This window comes from Phalaenopsis equestris, unplaced genomic scaffold, assembly GCF_001263595.1.
Source record: "Phalaenopsis equestris unplaced genomic scaffold, ASM126359v1 Scaffold000002, whole genome shotgun sequence".
Lineage (NCBI taxonomy): Eukaryota > Viridiplantae > Streptophyta > Magnoliopsida > Asparagales > Orchidaceae > Phalaenopsis > Phalaenopsis equestris.
This window is the reverse complement of record NW_018164444.1, coordinates 31,098,408-31,117,832: the sequence shown is the minus strand read 5'-3', so window position 1 is coordinate 31,117,832 and position 19,425 is coordinate 31,098,408. Positions and strand designations below refer to the sequence as shown.

Genomic DNA, 19,425 nt, shown 5'->3' with positions numbered 1-19,425 from the left:
CAACAGCAGCAACAGGGGCGGCGGTGTGCAGACAGATCATGAACGGCTTGCCGGAACAAAGTTCTTCTCCATCCTCTTGTGTTTTCTGGTAGCCTTTCTGCTGAACGTGCAGTCGGTGAGATATTATAGCCATGCAAGCGTTATGATAAACGTGCCGGAGAAGTGGGAGAGGGGGAGGAGAAGAAGGCCGGATTATGTGGCGAGTTTGCTTGACAGAGGGACTTACTGCTGGTCGCTGGGGCTCAGAGCTTGTTATTTCTCCTTTCCTCTGTTTTTGTGGATTTTTAGTGCGGTGGCTATGGTGGCTTGTTGTGTTGCAATGGTTGTGGTGTTGTATTTTCTTGATGTTTATATGGATTGGGGTGAAGGTGAGGAGGAGGAGGGGGTTGGTGGTGTTTGAATATATACTTCAAACTTTCTTATATCATACACAGTACTCATGATTATAAATTGTGCCCTAGAAGATTCATGGCAGTGTTCATTTTGCATGCACTTATAAAGGAGTGAAGATGCCAAAACTTTTATGTGAAATGATCTACTACAAAGTAAAATTATAATTTGTAAGTATTCTCCTCATTTGAATTGGGCAAGTATATAAAGTCATGCACTTAAATTTAGTCTCATGAAACCCAAGTAAAGTTATGTGTAGTGGAGGTAACCTCAAGTAATAATGGTCATGTAACGGTGGCTGAAATGATAGTTGAGCAATGATAATTGAGTAATGATCATGAAATGTTAAATGAGCTAGCGGTCATGTAACTGAAATGATAGTTGAGCAATGATAACTGAGTAATGATAAAAAAATGTTAAATGAGCTAGTTATGATAATCGAAAAATGATGATAACATGACAAATGTTAAGTATCAAGAATAAGATGATAATGATTGTTACGATGTTGATTATTAACGTCAAACTTCAATTAAAATTCAAAATTTTAAAATCTTCAAATTCTCTTTAAAACTCTATTATTGATTCATTTCTTATAAAAAAAATGTGGCACTATTTATATATATTTATAAAAAAAAAAACATTTTAGTGAATCAAACCGAAATTTAAAATAATTCATCAAATAGCTTATGTCGATTTATTGATTAAATAAAATAACTTAATCAACTTATAATTGAGTAGTCTATATTGTGATTATTAGATTTCTAGTGTCAAAGCATTCAATTTGATTGCAAGTATTAAGATTTGAAGATTGTTTAATCCAAAAAATTAATAACCCAAATTTTTCATCTAACTCAGTTTAATTTGGATCACTTAAGTGTGATCAGTAAACTCTTTTATTAAAACAATCAATTTGACTATAAATTAGTCTAAAATGAAAACTAAAAAGTTGTAGAATTAATTTTGAAAATTTTAAATTTAAAAAAAAAATATAAATATTCAAGTTTTATTGGATGAATCATTTACAGACATCTTAATAGCATTAGTTTCTAATACTCATGTAGCTAAAATAGCAAGAATACATATTATGTCTGACTGATAGGACTTGTTACAAAATTAGAGTTAAATGGACTTGCACACATTGGGTTCGTATATAGATCTATGAAATTTGATATAAATTATCATTGATTTAGATCCAAATGAAGGCTACATCATGGGCCACAAATCAGCTCCCTCACACCCAGCCAGTTCACAATAAAACATTTATTTGATTAATTAAAAACTATATTTATTTCAAAATAAATACCATATCTATAAAATTCATATTAATTTAAGTCAAAAAATTAAAACGTCTCCTCGGGTGGAGTTCCAGTGGAAAATATGCAATCAATTTACACTTTTTTATAGGGTTCGGTTCAGAAGCATATAAATTCATAAATACGGCAGCCTTGTTTAAAGTCAACTCCACCAATCCTACTAACAAACATTTAAGAGGGGGCTGTTTAAGGAGAATTTTATTCTAATCCATCTTAATCCGGTTTGCTAATCCTTCTGATATAGATTGAAATATTTAATTCTAATCCAATTCAATCTGAGCCAGACCCATCTGACCAGTTCATTACGTCAATCATATAATATCTTTGATTCAACAAGACAATCACTCGGCCCAGCATGCCTAAACTCAATAAAATCCAAGTTAATTTTAAATTAATCTGGTCAATACAAACCAAATTCAGATAATAATCATATTAATAAATTTCAATACAAAATTATCCAATCTAATTTAAAAAATAAAACATACCCCCCCTAAAAAAAAAACAAAAAAAAAAAAAAAAAAAAAAAAGCTGCACAAAACATTCCCTAGCGTTACAGACTTGTAATCTAAACCAAATTTAAGAAATCAAAATACAATTGCAAAGGATGAACACGACACAGCTGAACCTTAGAGATATAGATTGTATATATGAAAATAACTCACCCACAGGGCCTAAGCTCTAAATGCCCCCCAAAGAATAACAATTTTGCGGACCATTTTGTTGGATATCTCCTACTTTATTGTATCATCAACAGCACCATCTCTAAAACCTTCTCCTCAGACAATGCAAAAATCCAATGTAAAACATGAACAGTTTTTCAGAGTAGTGCGGCAAGCAGCGCACCCGGGTCATTTGAAACAGATGTCACAGCCGGCTCTAGTTGTAAAGGAGCTTGCGGCGGTGCCGGCACCGGTGACGGTGCTTGTGCTGGAGTTGTTGCCGGAATATTGATCATATACTCCTTGAGGATTTCCTTTAACCTGATTTGAAGCAAGCAGTGAAAATGGATGCCTTCCGTATTCAAAATGAGTTGTAAGATGAGCGAAACTTACTCGAATGTTAAAATAGGATCCCCGGATGCCACGGTTAGTCGTAGCTGAGTTCTGTCTGCAGGGTCGGTTTCAACTCTAATCTGAAGAACATCCATCACAACAAATTCACATTTTCTGCCATGCTGATTGAATCAATCAATTGTAATAACGCAACCCAACCAAAGCATATCCACATCATCATCATCTTTGTCATTGTCATCATCATTATAATCCTTATCCAAATAACTTTTGGGAAATTTACATACATGCCACACAATTCTTAGGTATTTAAAATTTCTAATACCCAAAGTTTAATATTTATACTTATAACACCTTGATGTCAAACAATCCAAACAACTTCCATTATCAACAAAATATGTTATTCAGTCATCTCTCTAATACAATTATTTAATCCGTCATTTTTAATTTATAATATGTTTATCTTAACATTCTCATTTCTATAATTCATTTTGCTATGCTTTTTGTTCTCCGCCTAACCCATATAGCTTAGTTGGTATGCACTCGGGACTAAAAATTTGGTGTACTTTTCTATCAATTTCAATATACATGAGCATCATTTTAGAAGATCGATGCTTATTCCATTTAGACAAATACAGAATAAAACTTACTGCAATTACTAGCAAGAATCTTGCTAGAAGATAATAAAAAAGGTAAATATAAATGAATAATTAGGGAAGCCATTTATGGTTCCTTACCAAGCAAAGAATAGGACGGGAATTCTCAGAGTAGAAGGTCGTGCTTGCCACCAAGTTATTTGGATTTAAATCCTGTGAGCAAAAATCAAATTTACCTGTTCGGTAAAGAGAAAATAATAGGTGAATGAAAAATGATATTTTAACTTACCAGACCTTGAGATATCCCCAAATGCAGGCTTGCGAACAGGTTTGCCAATTCAGGAAGAGACAAGGGTTTCACACCCCTAACCTGCTCAAGGTCAAATAACTTTTAAAATTCCATTCAACCTCCCCAATGCATATTTTCATCCAGAATACGTATTGATTCCAAGCGGATCTCTTAGTATAAATTCTTCTCCAACTGAGGTAAATAATAAAAAAGCCATACATACATCTTCGCATACACTCTACTTTAGTGGCCCTAGTTTGATATTCTTTCACGTTTTGTTTGTCTAAAGTGTTTCTACCTCAGTTTAACATGTGCATTAAGGCTTGAAGCCTAAAAATTCTCTGAAAAAAAAAAAATTCTTCATAATAAATAACAAACGAATTTTAAATCTGGAGTATGTATAGGGATGCCTCCAGAAAACTATAGATGGTCCCCTACAGAAGTGTAAGCCATGATCACCAGAAACTTACCACTTCCTGAAGCTTCATGGGTGGTCCAGGAATTGATTTCCAATATGGAAAAAACTCCTCCGCCGAGACTGAAATGGGCTGTAAAAATTTGTTTAACGCTACTGGAAGTCGTAGTTTAACATTAACCTGAAAAGTGTGAGAAAGTTATGAGAAACTGTCGGGGGGCTTCAATCCCAAAAGCAGGGAATGTAGGGAGATTACCATCGTAGTTCCAAATCTATAACCAAAATCAAGCACTGGCACGTCTCTGCTCGCTTGAAGATTAACAACATCAAGTGGACATTGTACCTAGAGGTAATATACAGAAAATTAAGATGCAATAATAATCAAAACTAAATGAGCATAACCAATTTGACATCAGCTGAATTCCACCTGTGCTCTGGGAGGAATTGTCTCAGGTACTAGAGAAAGCTCCAGTTTTAAATGGCGTGGCGGCAGTATTAAAGCTTGAACAGAAGTTAGTGGAGAGGTGTTCTTGTTACCCAAGAAAAGTACGAGCCGGCCATGGAAGGCTTTCCATTCAGCCTTAACGCCAATCTTAAATACAATAAAAATCACTAGTTAACAGCAACAAATATAATGTATCAATTCAAATGCAAATCATAATAAAGCCCAAACAATGACGTATCGTTCTGCCCTATAAAAAAAATGGATTTAATTTCATTATAGTGAAGAAGTTGCAGGGCTGCAAACCTGAATGTGGGGATCCTCATACAGCACTCCACTATCTTTTAAGCACAAAGCACTGAACCTTTCGGCAATATTGACAGTAGGCTGCAAATATAGGAAGGAGTTACTCCAAATGCACGTAGAACCATGTAACGGACTAGATACAATTTCCTACTAATAAATAAACACAAAGTAAATAGTTTCAAGGCAAATTCAATAACAGAAGAGGTACCACAGCATTTAAGATAGAAAGCTTTCCAATATGTGATGTGCTGAAATAATCCTAAATCTGTGGCTAACACATTTTCATCTACACAACAATCAAACAAACTTTGGAGAAATTTCTATATATATGATAATACAACAATCCATACAACTTTCTATCTAAAACAATCCAACTCACCAGACAACAACAATTAAATTTATATTGCGTGGTTAATAAGGATTCGACTTGTGTTAAGAAAGTCAGAGGCATACCTAAAAGAACACGTGCATATTGTAAAAAAAAAAAATGATTTTAATCTATTAGAATTAAGTGAAAATATGACACTCAATGCAATGCAATGGAGAAAAAGGATTCATGTAGCCGACTCCACTTAGTGAGATAAACGCTTGTTGTTATTGTTGGTGGTGGTGGAAGTTAATCAAGGAATCTATACTAAAAGACTACTTTTCAGATTTACTTCCTAAACTAGTTTCTACACCTATTTATGACAACTTGTAATTATCTTTTTCATATAGAACAAGTAAAAATTCAGGTATATAAAATCTCTCATTTTTACTCTTTTCTCTCTCTGATCATAAGATGGTACCCGAGGCATTAAGGTCCTACTCCTTGTGAGAAAAGTCCTTTCATTAACAATTAAAATCAGTCTTCATTCAACGAGAGTGACAAAATTTATGTAAAGAATCCTTCTGGAAAGAAGACGGTAGTATCTGTCATGAAAAAGACATTGATTAAGGTTGTACCAACTTTAACATTGAATATAAACCTCAAAAATAAAAAATTTCGATCAAAGATATGAAAAATGCATGATGAAATATTGGACTGAAAAACTCCAGAAAAGGTCAACTTGCAACAGCTCTCTCGTTCCTATTTTAGGAATTTGAACAGCAAATCCAAACAATAATCTATTCTCCTAGTAAAAGCTTATTCTGAAGCATCACTAGAATAAACTTAATAGCCTGAAAAGATAAATTCTCAAATCCACAAATGAGATGAAAGCTACGACTTGGACTAGGAAGTTTAAAATCATATGATAAGAGACAAAAATGTCTTCGACAATTACATCCAATGTCCAATGTAATAAAAATAATAAAATCTGGATTGCATTTGGGTAAACATAAAAAATAGTTAGGATAGATTATGCCATTCTCTCAAAAGATCTGATACTCTATAAATTTAGTTTCTAAACTAGACAGCTATTTACTATCAATCAAGCAAGCCACTAAAGACTCAATTCTGCTTGCAAATTTCACAACTAATCTGTCACCTGACTGGCCTGTACTCAAGGAAGGAGGATTGGCTACACAGAGATGTATTCAAAACTTCAGACAAATTCCTCAAGTAATTAAGGTATGGGCTAAAACTACAGATTCTACATTCACTCAAACCATAATTTAAACCATAATTTCAAATTTAAAACACAACTTAATGTCCATCTTTGGCACCATCGCGTAGAAAACCCAAATTTACTTGTCTTAAAAATTAATTATATTTCTATTCATCAACAAAAATTAAGAAAAAAATATAAAGTTTAGAATGAAATTTGCTATATGGAAATACATTCATAATTTCTATACTTATGAAACCTACAAGCCTTCACAACTTTCTCTTAGTCAACAATGTCGTGAAAGGACCATTTCAAGTCAAAAATTCCTCTAGAGCTTATATGATTTATTTCTTCGCAATAATGATTTGTATCTCAATGAGGTTTTCATAATGAAAGAAATATCCAAGGAAAACTTTTAAATATTCCAATAAGATAATCTGTATTCAATTTCAGTTAAAATTTCAAGTCCTAAAAACAAGAAGCAACAAAATACTCGGACCAATCTTGAAAAATTATCTCCTCCAAGACCGAATTATCCATTAAAGCTCCATTGTTGGCACCCCTCAATGACATGTGGCTGCCCAGAGAAGACTAGAGATAAGTCCCTAATGTTTTCCCCAAATGTTCCCAAGTAAAAGTTGTCCAAGTAGCTTCATATCTCCTATTCTTCTTAATAAAATACCCTGCATAATACTTAAATTTCAGAAATGCCCAAGTAGTTATAAACCTCCAATATATGAGGTCATTATGACTTTTGACTCGACTAACTCACACTTTAGCATGAGCAGTTCAAATTCAACCGGATACTCTTCTACTTATAAATCATTTTGCTACAAATTATGGATCCTCAAGAAGACATCTTGGTAAAAGTGCGAAGAAAGATATATTGGTTGCATCTCCCTCTTCTTCCTAATCCATATTCATGATGTTTGAGCTTCAAATTCTCTCATCATAAGAAACACCACCTTCTGTAAGTTAATAGTGACTAATATAACCCTTCAGTCATTTGTCTTTGTACTAAAAAAATCATTTCCACTATTTGAAGTCATCAAACGAATCATCTGGATCCATATGTCCATCAAAATTCAACAAATCAATCTTCACCCCAAAATCAATCTTTTCTGCTTTACTCAATCACAAATCAACGAGACATTGACCCGTCATCCATGAAGCGTCTAGGTGAAAGAAATTTCTTCCTCTTTTCTCCCAGGTAGGTCACCATTTTGGCTTTGAGTGGTTCCCATCATAATGCCTTCTCTCAAAATCAGTGAGCCTACACAACAATTGATTGATTTCTCGTTGCATATCCTCCATGATCAGCTCCTCAACTTTGCTTTATGGATTTCTCCTTAGAGGCATAGCAATTTGTTTCTCCTTGGTGTTTCAGTTAAAAATAGATTTTGGGATCTAATGTAAGAAAAAATGAAGCTTATTAGGGTTGTCGGGGAGGTTTTGGTGGAAGGATTTTGGACTGGAATTTGGAAGTGGATGCGAAGGGTATTAAATTTCTAAGAGAATATACAGGTTTAAGTGGCTCTAATACCAAATGACATCGATGTAGAATTTACATGACGATGGTGTTGGTTAGAAGATCTAGGAATGTCTTTAAATATGAAGTATGATCAAAACAATATAAAATTTGGTCCTGAAAGAATCACTAAGGAGATCCCGCATTTAGAGGCTCGTTTACTCCGAAATTGAGACAGAAATGGAATTGTAATGTTGGGATTTTGGATAGAAATAGGTGATATCTTAGTAAATAAATTAACACCTTCGACAACGAGCGAATCCTCATATGCCCCGAAGGATAGATTATTAAGAGCTATACTTGACATTCAGGTATCCACATCAAAAGAAACTTCTCTAAGACTACCCATAGCGGGAAGGGGTCGAGTTATTCATGTGAGATGGACCTATAGAAGAGACAATTAGAACAATCAGGGGATTTTTTTTTGTTGGATGGAAACAAGCTAAAAAATTGAAGGTTGGCGACTGGAACAATGGGAGGATTTGATGCACCTGCGTTATATCAAGATCCAAATTTAACACTTGAAAAAGACTGCTCTAGGCCTCCAATTAGAGAGAGAATACAAAAAAAAACCCTCCAAAATATCCTAAACTAAAGCAAAAGTTTAACCACAGGTTGGAAGCAAAGTATTAATACTAACAGAGCAAAATAACCCTGATATTATTCCTTAGTAATAAAAGAGTCGTATGGGTTAGGTAGCCCCTCGAAGGAGAAATAGACTTGAACCGGCCAAGTTATGAACCAATAGGTCGATTATGTTTGGTTATGCCCAGACAATGCGTGGATGTCAGCATCTCCTAGCACATGGGTGTTCGCTAGGTGTGAATAATTTTAGAGGTCAAATCATGTAAAAATATTTTATGGGTTGTCATGCTTTCTTTTTTTTTCACTAGCACATTACTTTAATTCATCATTTATTATTACAAGTAATTTCATTTATGCTCACTTGTTTTAAATTGCTTATTAAACAATTCACCCCCTTTTACTATGCAATTCCACTTACAAAACTAGCTGAAGTAGATTTGAACCGTGACCATTTTTAAGACATTTTAGATTCATTTATGTTTATGGCTGGACTTTTAATATTGTTCTAATTTGAATTAATTTATTAAGTGTTATCTTCTGTTATTTTAGATTAAGTTTAAATTTAAAATATGAAAAAAAATTAGATCAGAATAGATTGTACACAATAAGAAGTTGAATTACTATTGATTGAATGAAATTTCTTGAGGCCGACTGAGTGGAGTAAGCCAAACAGGGCAATGTATCAGATATAGAACTTCAATGGGTCTTTGAAGCAAATCGAGCGTTACTAGTTAATAATTCTTAGATATTTGGAGAAGTCAAGCAAAACGTGTCATAAGCCAAACAGACCAGTGTATCTTGATACATAACTTCAAGAAGAATACTGTATTGAAAAATCAAAATGGCTACACTATTTCAAGCTAAACGAAAGGGATGCTTTCTCTACCCCATGCAAACAAAACAGGTAGAATTTCAAACACGTTACAAGATAATCCTTATTATTCAAATTTATCAGTACTCTGCATACATACTAATATAATATATTCAGACAAGTCCCTAGTCACTTCTATTATGTGATTTCACATAGTAGACGGATAAATGTTTGTCTGTGCGTGTTTTTAGATATGTAGCATTGAAATGCATGTATGGACTAAGAAAATATTTACTCAACATATACCATGTTGACAGATCACAAGTTATATGTTCACCTATCTCTCTGTTAAAATCAGTAGTAGTCAGCATCACCGCTTCAAGTACATCCTTCACAGGCATGTGCCACATGTCCATACTTATAGGCAAGAACGTTTGAAAATACCTCAAGCATGCATGCTAGAAGGATATCTTTCAAAAATTTTCAATGAATTAAAGTCACTGGATTCATTTTCTAAATAAATTGAAGTTGTTACTGAAACACATATTTTAAATTGAAATCATAAGCAGAGTAATTTTTAATGCTTGGTAATGAGTAGAAAATAACCATGAAATAAGTAAAAAGAGCTGCAGAAAAGTTGAAAAGATCACAACTTCAAGTGACAGAATTATTGACACCTGAACCGAGCTGGGCTGATCATCGAGAGGAGCTAATGCTAAAGCATCTGGAGAACTGGGATTAGCTTCTATCCCTTGACTTTGTTTTTCTGGAATAAGAGCACTTGGTGGACCTTCTATGGCCAGTGGACCCAATAGATCACCAAGGAGGTCTGGTGATGGAACTGATTCTGTATCCACCTTGCTGACTGTATCATACGCTTCAGTTCTCCCTTGATCAAAAGAGCTAGCCTCCTGCATATCTTAATTGATTCCCTACATAAGTATAATTTCAATCAATCAAATTTCAATGAACGCATAATAATAAGCAGTCATATTACCATGTTTTGGCTAGGAATTTTGACAAGGTTAAGCTGACCAACTGGGATTGAACCATTTGCAGGGAGTTGGTCAGTCACAACCAAGGCACTAGATGTTTGCTGCTGACTCCGCAATTTTATGGCACTTTGCTCCGCAGTGTCTGCTTCAACATCTTCTGCCTTTCTCAGCAACGCAGACTAGCAAAAATAGGGAATACCAATTTAAAAATTTTGAATAAAGCCTAATCATTGATTTTAAACACAAGGACAGTGCAGTCCTAACTTATAGGCCAAATTAAATTGCAACTATTAAAACAAACAAAATACAACGAATTTTTCATACTTGGCGTTCAGGGAATTTTGGCATTTCAGCTAATACATCCATTAAAGCTGCTCCTTTTTTACTTAAGGCAAAATATTCAACGGCTCTTTGTTGTATCTCAACATCAACATAGCTCTCATATCTGATATAGATACATATTGTTAAAATTCAATTTCAGAATAAAGTTACAATTTATAATTCAATAATCAGCAACGAAAAGGGCAACTCTCACTTTCTAAATATGGTCCAAATTTGCTCTTGCAATTCAAGATCAGGGGGTTGAGTATGCAATAACATCTTGGCATATGAAGAAAGCAGAATAGCAACAGTAGGCGGCCTAAAGTAATTCAGTTGTAGATGCATCAGATTAGTGTTCATTAAAAATACGAGCATGGAATACAGAGATATGTTGATTTTTTATTTTTATTTCTTACGATACTGTGGGAAGCTTTTCATTAATGACAGAAAAGAGCTCCTTGGGGTTGCAGCCTGGTCTTCTAGCCAAAAGATGCCCATACTCCCCCAGAAGGTAAGAACCGACCTGCCAAAAAGATTGGTATAGAAAATCAGCTTTCCATAAATTATCACAGCTATAGTAACTCAGACTAAAAAGCACAAAACATAATATGAAGATCATGAAGCTATCATCAGCTTAATTAGGTCATTGTAGAAGACATTCTTTAAAGTATTATTAACTCATCACTACGATCAAATTTGGTTCAAAGAAGACTGGTTACAAGGTAAGAAACAATGACTAAACTAATAGGTTAAACAATCTTGCAACTGTAAGGTTATAGAAGAACTTCATTTATTCATGTTAATGTTCAGTTTACATTTCCTGGTTCCATAAAGTGTCCGCTGAAGTGTTGCACTCAAGAAGTTGGTTTTATGTGTGTGTATCAAATTCAACTATAGAGGCTGCAAAATCTATAAACTTCCATTATGTTGCTGGTTATTACAAGAAATCAGTTCAAACTGGAAAGGTACAAGATCATTACAAGTGTCATCAAAGTAGCAGTTGCATGAATATTCAATAAGTATTTTCAAATTCAATTTGAGAGGTCACAAACCGACTCCTTCAGCCAGCTAAGCATAATGAAAAAAAAAGGAAAATCTCAAAGAAGTATGAATAAAGGGGGGACAATTACATGATAAGGGCAATTTCACATTAAATTTTGGAAGAATACAAAACTCATTCATGAAAGAATAATTAATGTAATTTCAGTTTTTTAGCATTTGAATGTCATCAAGAAATTTAAAAATATTTTAAAGGTAACATTAAAATTTTTCTCAAAATTTATACCCAATTTTTGCACATCAAGAAAATAAAAAAAATTTTTAAATAAAATTCTATATTTTATTCCAATCATTTTCACATATATACATACAGACATAAGAATATAAGTTATAGAATGTTATTAATTAATTGTTTAAGTAAATAATTAAAACCAAAATTTCAATTAATATAATTGTTCACTAAAGTTAATGTTCATTCATTTTAACATCATCCACTGTAGCATGCAACAGTGGATCTCCATTAAAATTTGAAACAATTGGGATTATTTAATAATGATCTTAACGTGTGTGTGCCTGTGTGTGTCTGTGTGTATTAACTTATATAATCAAATAAGTAGCACATTTCATTCTATTTCCCCTCAATTTTCTCATAACCTACAGCAGGAGCAAAAAGGAGGAAGGAGAAAAAGAAGAAAAAGAGAAGAAGTAAAGGTCTAATTTTTGAATTTCTTGCAATGATTCAAGTTCAATTTTGAGTTTGTTGGCTTAAAGTCATTAGATTAAAATTCAGTAAATCGAGGAAATAGTAGCTTATATAGGCTGTCCCGAAAGAATGAAATTGTGAAGCAAAAGAAAAAAGAAAATGTCCTGAGACGAATTATATAATTGTGATGAGATACTCAACCTTTGATATAAGCATCAAACTATTCCTAAGTTTAATGTTTATGAATTCCTGCAACCGTATTGAATTGTTATATATATGTTTGTAGATTTTTTTTATATGACCACATATTCAAATAAATTCATGATATTTCTGGTTAACCCAAGTTTTAAGATTGTTCAATAAAACATGATACATAATTAAGTACACTAAAGTTTGACTTCTATATATCATGCTTTATCTGCGATGCACATTATATAAAATTGACGGGCAATAAGTGCATAGCAATACTAAATATTTTTCAAGGTTTTATGAAAATAATGCAAAAATAAGATGAATTCTTTGGAAGGTTATGATATATGAAATAGATTGATAAAGGAAGATGACTTGCAAGTGAAATAAAAATTTTGACAATGAGCCCAATAAGGGCCAAAAATCGGTTTCCAACTCCTGATGATAGAAAATTGAAACTGTTCAACCTTTCATTGAGAGACAATTAACTCTAAACCCTATCAGAGGTTATTATAGATGACATAAGATGGCCAAATGATATCAATGAACCAAAATTTATACAATCATTATCAACATTTATAAAAGTATTTCATAAAAATGAGAAAGAAAATGAAAGTAGAACAAGAAAATTGACATCAGATTTTGCTAGCTTAATGCATTTATATAATATGACACTTAACAACCATAGTTTAATTTCTTGCAAATACTCATGTCTATTCCTTCCGATTGAGCCTTTTACTCAGTTAACTATTAAAGCATGCCCTGATTTAACATTATTGTATTGAGTTAGCAATATCCATGAGCATTAAAGATCATATTAATTCAAATGATTAGCATGACAAATTGTCTTTCCTTATATATTTGAATCGTACATTAGAAATATTTATGTCATTGAGCTTTTAGTTCATCAGATATTATAACTATTATTTTAGGCAAGATAAGAGGCGAGTTGGGGCGTAGACACTTTACCCAATTTTAGCTTCATTATAGAGTTTTGGTTGTCTCATAAAGGAAAGATACATATGTTGTAAATTAAAGATTTGGGGTATGTATCAATTATAAAAGGAGCATATTATAATTTATGGAGTCAATTTTGATAATTTAAATTGTACGTGCCTCCATATTAATGATTATGATGGATCTTTTATTTAAAAATTTAACGAATAATTTGTAATGAACTAGAAATACTATGTTTTTACTCAATTGATCTAGATTGGTTAATATTTGGATAAATGCAGGTGAAAATTATGTGTGACTGGATTGTATGTCTCTATTACATCTCTGTTTGATTGGAAGGATCAATATAGAAAGTGACACTTGTATGCGTACTTGAATAGCTTGAATTTCGCACCAACCAGAGTCTTGTAACCTCATTGTATCTTTCCTATCTCCTACTTTCCCTCAACTCAAAACATGGTCCTCCATTTAAATTGAGCTTGATTTTCTCTCTCCATGGCATTACAACGATTTTGAAAAATCCTCTTGCTTTCATAATCAGCCACTATCATACTATATCTTCTCCTCGCACCTCTTGGCCTTCCCACACCAAAACCAAACCATAGCCACCCATTTTTCTAATTTTGCACAAAAGCATCATCCGCACACAAAGGATATCAAAGCCATGAACATAATTTCTTCATTGCCCAAGTTTCAAACCCGACACCATACTCCATAAATTGTAATGAGACAATATTTTTAGATGCAAGTAGACAATATATCCTCAAGTTTCATTTTGGATCTAAAACTTATAACAAGAGTTTTAATTAAGTTAAAATAATAAATAAAAAATACAGTCAGTCCAAGAAATCACACCCAAAACACACAAAAAAAACTTTCCTAACAACATGTTATTTATTTGTAATAGTTCTCCTAAAACCGGATTTATAATTGTTGATATTATGAAGCTTTCCATCTAATATGATCAATTACATTCAATATAAAAAGAAACTAGAGTCGTGGATGCATATACTACAAGATATGTAAAGATGACAAAGTATTAGTTTCCCATATAAGCTAGAAGCTTATCATCACTATCGACATTTGTATCATCTCAATTATTTAAATTGGCTCACAAAAATCATTTTTTAACATTTTCGCAATTTTAAGAGCTAGCTAGATTTATCAAGAATCTATAACAATTAGTATTATTTAGCTATTATCTATTGGGCAATTCAGAATTCAAATATCGCAAGAACATAAATGGAAGGAATGGAAAAAATAAACACCTTGACCATTGTCTCATGCAAAGCCGGTTTGTCAAGATAAACTCTTGCCTTCGCGGCTGCATATGGCTGAAAAATATGAAAAAAAAGCATGCTTGACAAAGTGTGAAAAGAACCAATGCTCTACAATTACCAGGTGCACTCAAGAAGAAATATTGTATACCTGTAAATCTTCATTATTTGTGACAAATTGGACCACCCGATACCATATGTCATCACTGACAAAGTCTCCTGCTTTGTCAATGAGCTGAAGTATAACATCAACATACCTATAAATAATAAAATGCCATGTAAGGAAAAAAAGAGAGGACTCTGTCCAGATAAAACATTACTAGAGAAATTGGAGATGATAATAATTAAAGCAGGTTTATAATTAATTAAAAATTCGACTACATATGATCATATGTAGTGATAGTTGGTCTATCTATATCTATATTTATCTATCTAATATGATGCATGGGCCATTTGCAATTGGATAGGCTGACTCAAATCAGCACAAGTTCCGCAATATATAAATCAAGTTGCACTTTTGGCATAACTGCAACAAAATCCTTGAGAAACAGAGGTTCAAACCCACAAATTTCCAAGTCCGATTCTCTTTTGTATGAATAGCACGAGTAGCACAGAAGAGAAAAACCTATAGGAGAACTATCATAGCATCAAAAAGCTACTTGAGGACCTACCAAGATAGATTTGGAGCAAATTTTTCAGCCAGAATAGCAGCCTTAAGTGCCAACTCCTCACGCATCGCAAATTCTGCAGTGCTGAGATACTGAAAATAGAATCATTGGAGGTTTCATGTCATATACAATCCTTTTTATAACAGAACGAACAACTTGACTAGGCTAGTAAAACAGAAGACAATGCTAGCTCAAGTGTACCTGCAATAACTCCTCGACAATATCCTTTGCATTAGTGATATCACACATACCATATAGTAAATCAAGTGATCGCCTTCTTATGCTGCATACAAAAAAGAAAAATGAAACAAGATGAATTCTATAGCTAATAAATAAAAGTGTCTAAATAATTATTATTGGAATCTTAAGAATCTAATGAAGAAAAGAAAAGGAATAGGTAACGTGTGAAAAGGGACAACATTTGAATGCAAGTTATATTCCGTAAATAGGAAACTCAGAAAATCAATTTATATGCCAATGCCGTAAGAAAATCAAATAGAATAATTTTCATTTCAACGGGTAAGCTCATAAGAAAAAGAGAGAATACGCATCAAGATGTTACATTTGGAAGTAGAGAAGACAAATAGAAAGTGTCAAAAAATTATCCCAATTAATAAATAATATACAATAGCGGAGGACAAGGGTAATACTTTTAACAAATAAGACCTTCGCAGTTTTAATCCAATCATTACATGACAATGAAAAGAGCCATTCATAGAAGAAAAAACAAGAAGTCTTTCGAGTTTCGAAGTAAGCATGTGAAATGAATTCTTAAAATCATAATTTAATGGAAAACATTCAAATACAACACTTCGAAGAACAATAGGGTTAAAAAAGACAGCATATTTCATCAGAAAAAAAACACTAATATGCAATAATCAAATGCAGAAAAAAAGGGGCACTTACATACATAGCACAAAATTCTTATGTATTTACATAACTCACACTTAAACTTTCATATTTACAGACATAACATTCAAATCTATAATATCACATTAAAAAATAGTATTATTACACCGTTTAAAAGTTAAATACACATTTTCATGCAGAGGTTTAAAATATCAAACTGCTATGCATGCAAACATGAAAGTTTAGGTGTGAGAAATGTGAACACATAATTGTGTGCTAAATATGTGTAAAGTTTCCTACAACAAAAGTGTAAAAAACATATTATATCAGGTGAGTGCGTGCCAGGATCAAGTGAACCAACCTAAGGATCTGGTTTATCTTTTTTTTTAAGAAGGTGAAGAGGCAAGAACGGGAGAAAGACTAAGCAAGTGAGGGAGTGAGATCAAGAGGTAGAAGAGTCAGAAGTGACATGTGAGCAAGCAAGGTAGCAAAGGCATGAGGACAAGGCGAGCTGACATCAACGTGACGGATGAGTGCATGGGTTGAAAGAATGTGGGGCTTCGAGCAAGTGTCCTTTCATAATTTTTTCACCAATTGAATCAAAAAGATAGAAATGATTTGTAATATTAATTAATCATACATTTGTTTGTTTTACAAGTTGCTAATTATAAATATAGTCAAAATAATGACATTATTTTTAAAAATTACTATAAGTTGGATTAAGTAAATAGAAATCAAATTTAAAGAAAATGGATATTTCAAGAGGCTATATAATATAGGTATTTTATTCTCAGTATAAGATTCAGTTTATAGGAATAAATACTTGAAAAAACAAGTTTATAAAAATAAATACCTGAAAAAACAAGGATGATGTAGAGGAATAATAACACGCATCTCAAAAAGTGGGTAGTCATTTTTAAATGATAGTGACACTGTTGTTTCCTCTAAACTAAATACATCAAGTGATATTACAATCAACCAATCAAATAAAACAAAAACAACAGCAACCTTTATCCCAGTAAGTGGGGCCGGCTACATGAATCCTTTTCTCCATTGCGTCCTATTGAGTGTCATATTTTCATTTAATTATAATAATTTAGATCATTTTTTAATACAATATGCCAACGCCTTTCTAGGTCTACCTCTGCCTTTCTTAACATAAGTCGAATCTACAACATCTACTCTCCTAATCGGATAATTAGATGGCCGATATTTAATGTGACCAAATTATCTAAGACGACTCTATCTAATTTTGTCCTCCACTAGAGCTACACCAACTCTATCACGGATATATTCATTTCGCATTTTGTCTCTAAGTGCAAATTTAGTATGGCTCTACCTTCTTCATTAATCATTCTAAAACTGCAGCCACCACGAATATTTCTAAAATTTTCTACCACTCTACCTACTTATCCATTTAAATGTCCTTCAATAAAAAATCTTTCTTCAAGAGGTATCATTTGTATTAAGTCTTCTAAATCATTCCAGAATTTATTCTTAGAACCTTTATAGCCTATATTTAAACCTACTTCAAAATAATGCTTATAATATTAAAAATCTTAGTATCACAACAATCTTAAGGTTATAATTCTATCATCAATTTTATTAATTTTTATAACATTATCCTTTAAAAATTTATCTATAATTAATACTTATATCATTTCTAGTATAACACTTACCTGAATACCAAAATTTAAAACCTAAGTTATCAATCTCCTTCGTTTTTTCTCCAACCCGTTTAGTTTCTTAAATACATAAAATATTTATCTTTCTATGAATCATAATATCAACTAATTTCATTAATTTACCTGTGAGAGTGCCTATATTTCAAGATTTTATCCTAATATTAGTTTCATATACTAACTTATTTACCTGCATCCGTCCGTACTATGAAAACCCTTGCTTATTTTACACTACACTCGGGAGCTGATGCAGAGGCCTTTGCACACTTTTCACTGTATTCAGGTCATACAACGCGTTGCTTCAAAGGGACGTCTTAGCATTTACACAATGATCAAAAGGATTCATGTCATGATTTTTCGACAAATTTTATACTGGTTGTCGACTACTTAACGTGACCCTCTACTTTTTACATATGGGGCTTCGGACCCGACAATGACAATTTTATCATCAACCAATCAAATGTTATTGCAATTTACTTATGATATAATTTTTTTATCCTGAATGTACTGATGATCTTATTGAAATGAATGATATAAGCAAAATATCAAATATAAATTATTCATCTTAGCCAATGTTTGCCAATGAAAAGATATTGAATGACACCGAGAATGCACATAAATTAATATATTTAGAAATGTTTAAATGTATATAGACTAGTGGAGTTCTTACCTTTTAATTATAAGTTTGAAAAGGGATAATTGTTCCTAAAGTGTCTTAGATGATATAATTAAAAAAAGTTTTTGTGATGGGTGTATTATATAAAAATGAGACAAATAAGATTAATTTTTTTTACTCATGTTATTATTGCACAAAAGAATATTTCAAATTATCTTATATTGCAACATTTGGATAGAATTATTCGCCAAACAATTTATATTGATTCCTCTATTTAGCGAGTATACATGTTTTTATGTTTGGATAAGTTATACATAAGATTTATCCACTAGGTTATGATAATTTTTATAAAGATCAATCATTCCTTGTATTTCAAAAAAAACCTTATCTTTATTTCTATCGTATTTCATATTATGGGTAGTTATATAATTAGGCTCCACAAGTAATAAGTGTTACCTATAAATACAAATTCAATGATAATTTGGGGGGCATTGTTGAGATTTATTTTTAGGTTAGACCTAAGACAGGTGGAAATTCTTGTTCTTGGGTTGGATTTCCGGTAAATTTAAGGGGGTGAGGAGAAGAAGGCCATAGTGGGGTCTAAGATCTTGCCATGATTAGTTTATCAAAACTTTTGTCTTTCTTTTATAAAAGCTTATTATATTTATTTTACCGAATTTCATATTATGGGTAAATTTGTAATTAGGCTCTACATGTAAAAAGTGTATCCTATATACACGCATTCCATGAAAATCGGTGGGCCATTGTTGAATTTTATTGTCAGGTTAAAGGGGTGGAAATTCCTGTCCTTGAGTTGGCTTTCCAGTAAATTTAAGAGGGCGATGGGAAGAAGACTATAGTGGGGTCTAATACCTTGCCATGATCAGTTATCTAGTTTTTTAGCTTTCTTTTATGACAGTCAACAAGTTTAAAAACCTCTAATTAGCCAGATCAG

General features: G+C 32.6%; 2 protein-coding genes across 2 annotated transcripts in view; one reads left to right on the top strand and one right to left on the bottom strand.

The window, feature by feature from the left end:
• LOC110039416 overlaps positions 1–400 on the top strand; it is a 690-nt gene extending 290 nt beyond the window's left edge. Inside the window, exon 2 of the mRNA XM_020744470.1 lies at positions 7–400. Within this exon, the coding sequence (XP_020600129.1) occupies positions 7–400 (394 nt within the window). The remainder of the gene's footprint in view (positions 1–6) is intronic.
• A 1,829-nt stretch (positions 401–2,229) lies between these two features.
• LOC110025456 (AP-2 complex subunit alpha-1-like) overlaps positions 2,230–19,425 on the bottom strand; it is a 45,912-nt gene continuing 28,716 nt past the window's right edge. Inside the window, exons 12-28 of the mRNA XM_020725949.1 lie at positions 15,525–15,606; positions 15,327–15,415; positions 14,807–14,912; positions 14,647–14,712; positions 10,947–11,053; positions 10,745–10,849; positions 10,534–10,654; positions 10,212–10,388; positions 9,892–10,125; positions 4,762–4,842; positions 4,441–4,605; positions 4,270–4,356; positions 4,069–4,194; positions 3,599–3,679; positions 3,451–3,522; positions 2,756–2,835; positions 2,230–2,683 (exon numbers count right to left, since the gene is read on the bottom strand). Coding sequence (XP_020581608.1) covers positions 2,521–2,683; positions 2,756–2,835; positions 3,451–3,522; positions 3,599–3,679; positions 4,069–4,194; positions 4,270–4,356; positions 4,441–4,605; positions 4,762–4,842; positions 9,892–10,125; positions 10,212–10,388; positions 10,534–10,654; positions 10,745–10,849; positions 10,947–11,053; positions 14,647–14,712; positions 14,807–14,912; positions 15,327–15,415; positions 15,525–15,606 — 1,942 coding nt within the window. The 3' untranslated portion in view covers positions 2,230–2,520. The remainder of the gene's footprint in view (positions 2,684–2,755; positions 2,836–3,450; positions 3,523–3,598; positions 3,680–4,068; positions 4,195–4,269; positions 4,357–4,440; positions 4,606–4,761; positions 4,843–9,891; positions 10,126–10,211; positions 10,389–10,533; positions 10,655–10,744; positions 10,850–10,946; positions 11,054–14,646; positions 14,713–14,806; positions 14,913–15,326; positions 15,416–15,524; positions 15,607–19,425) is intronic.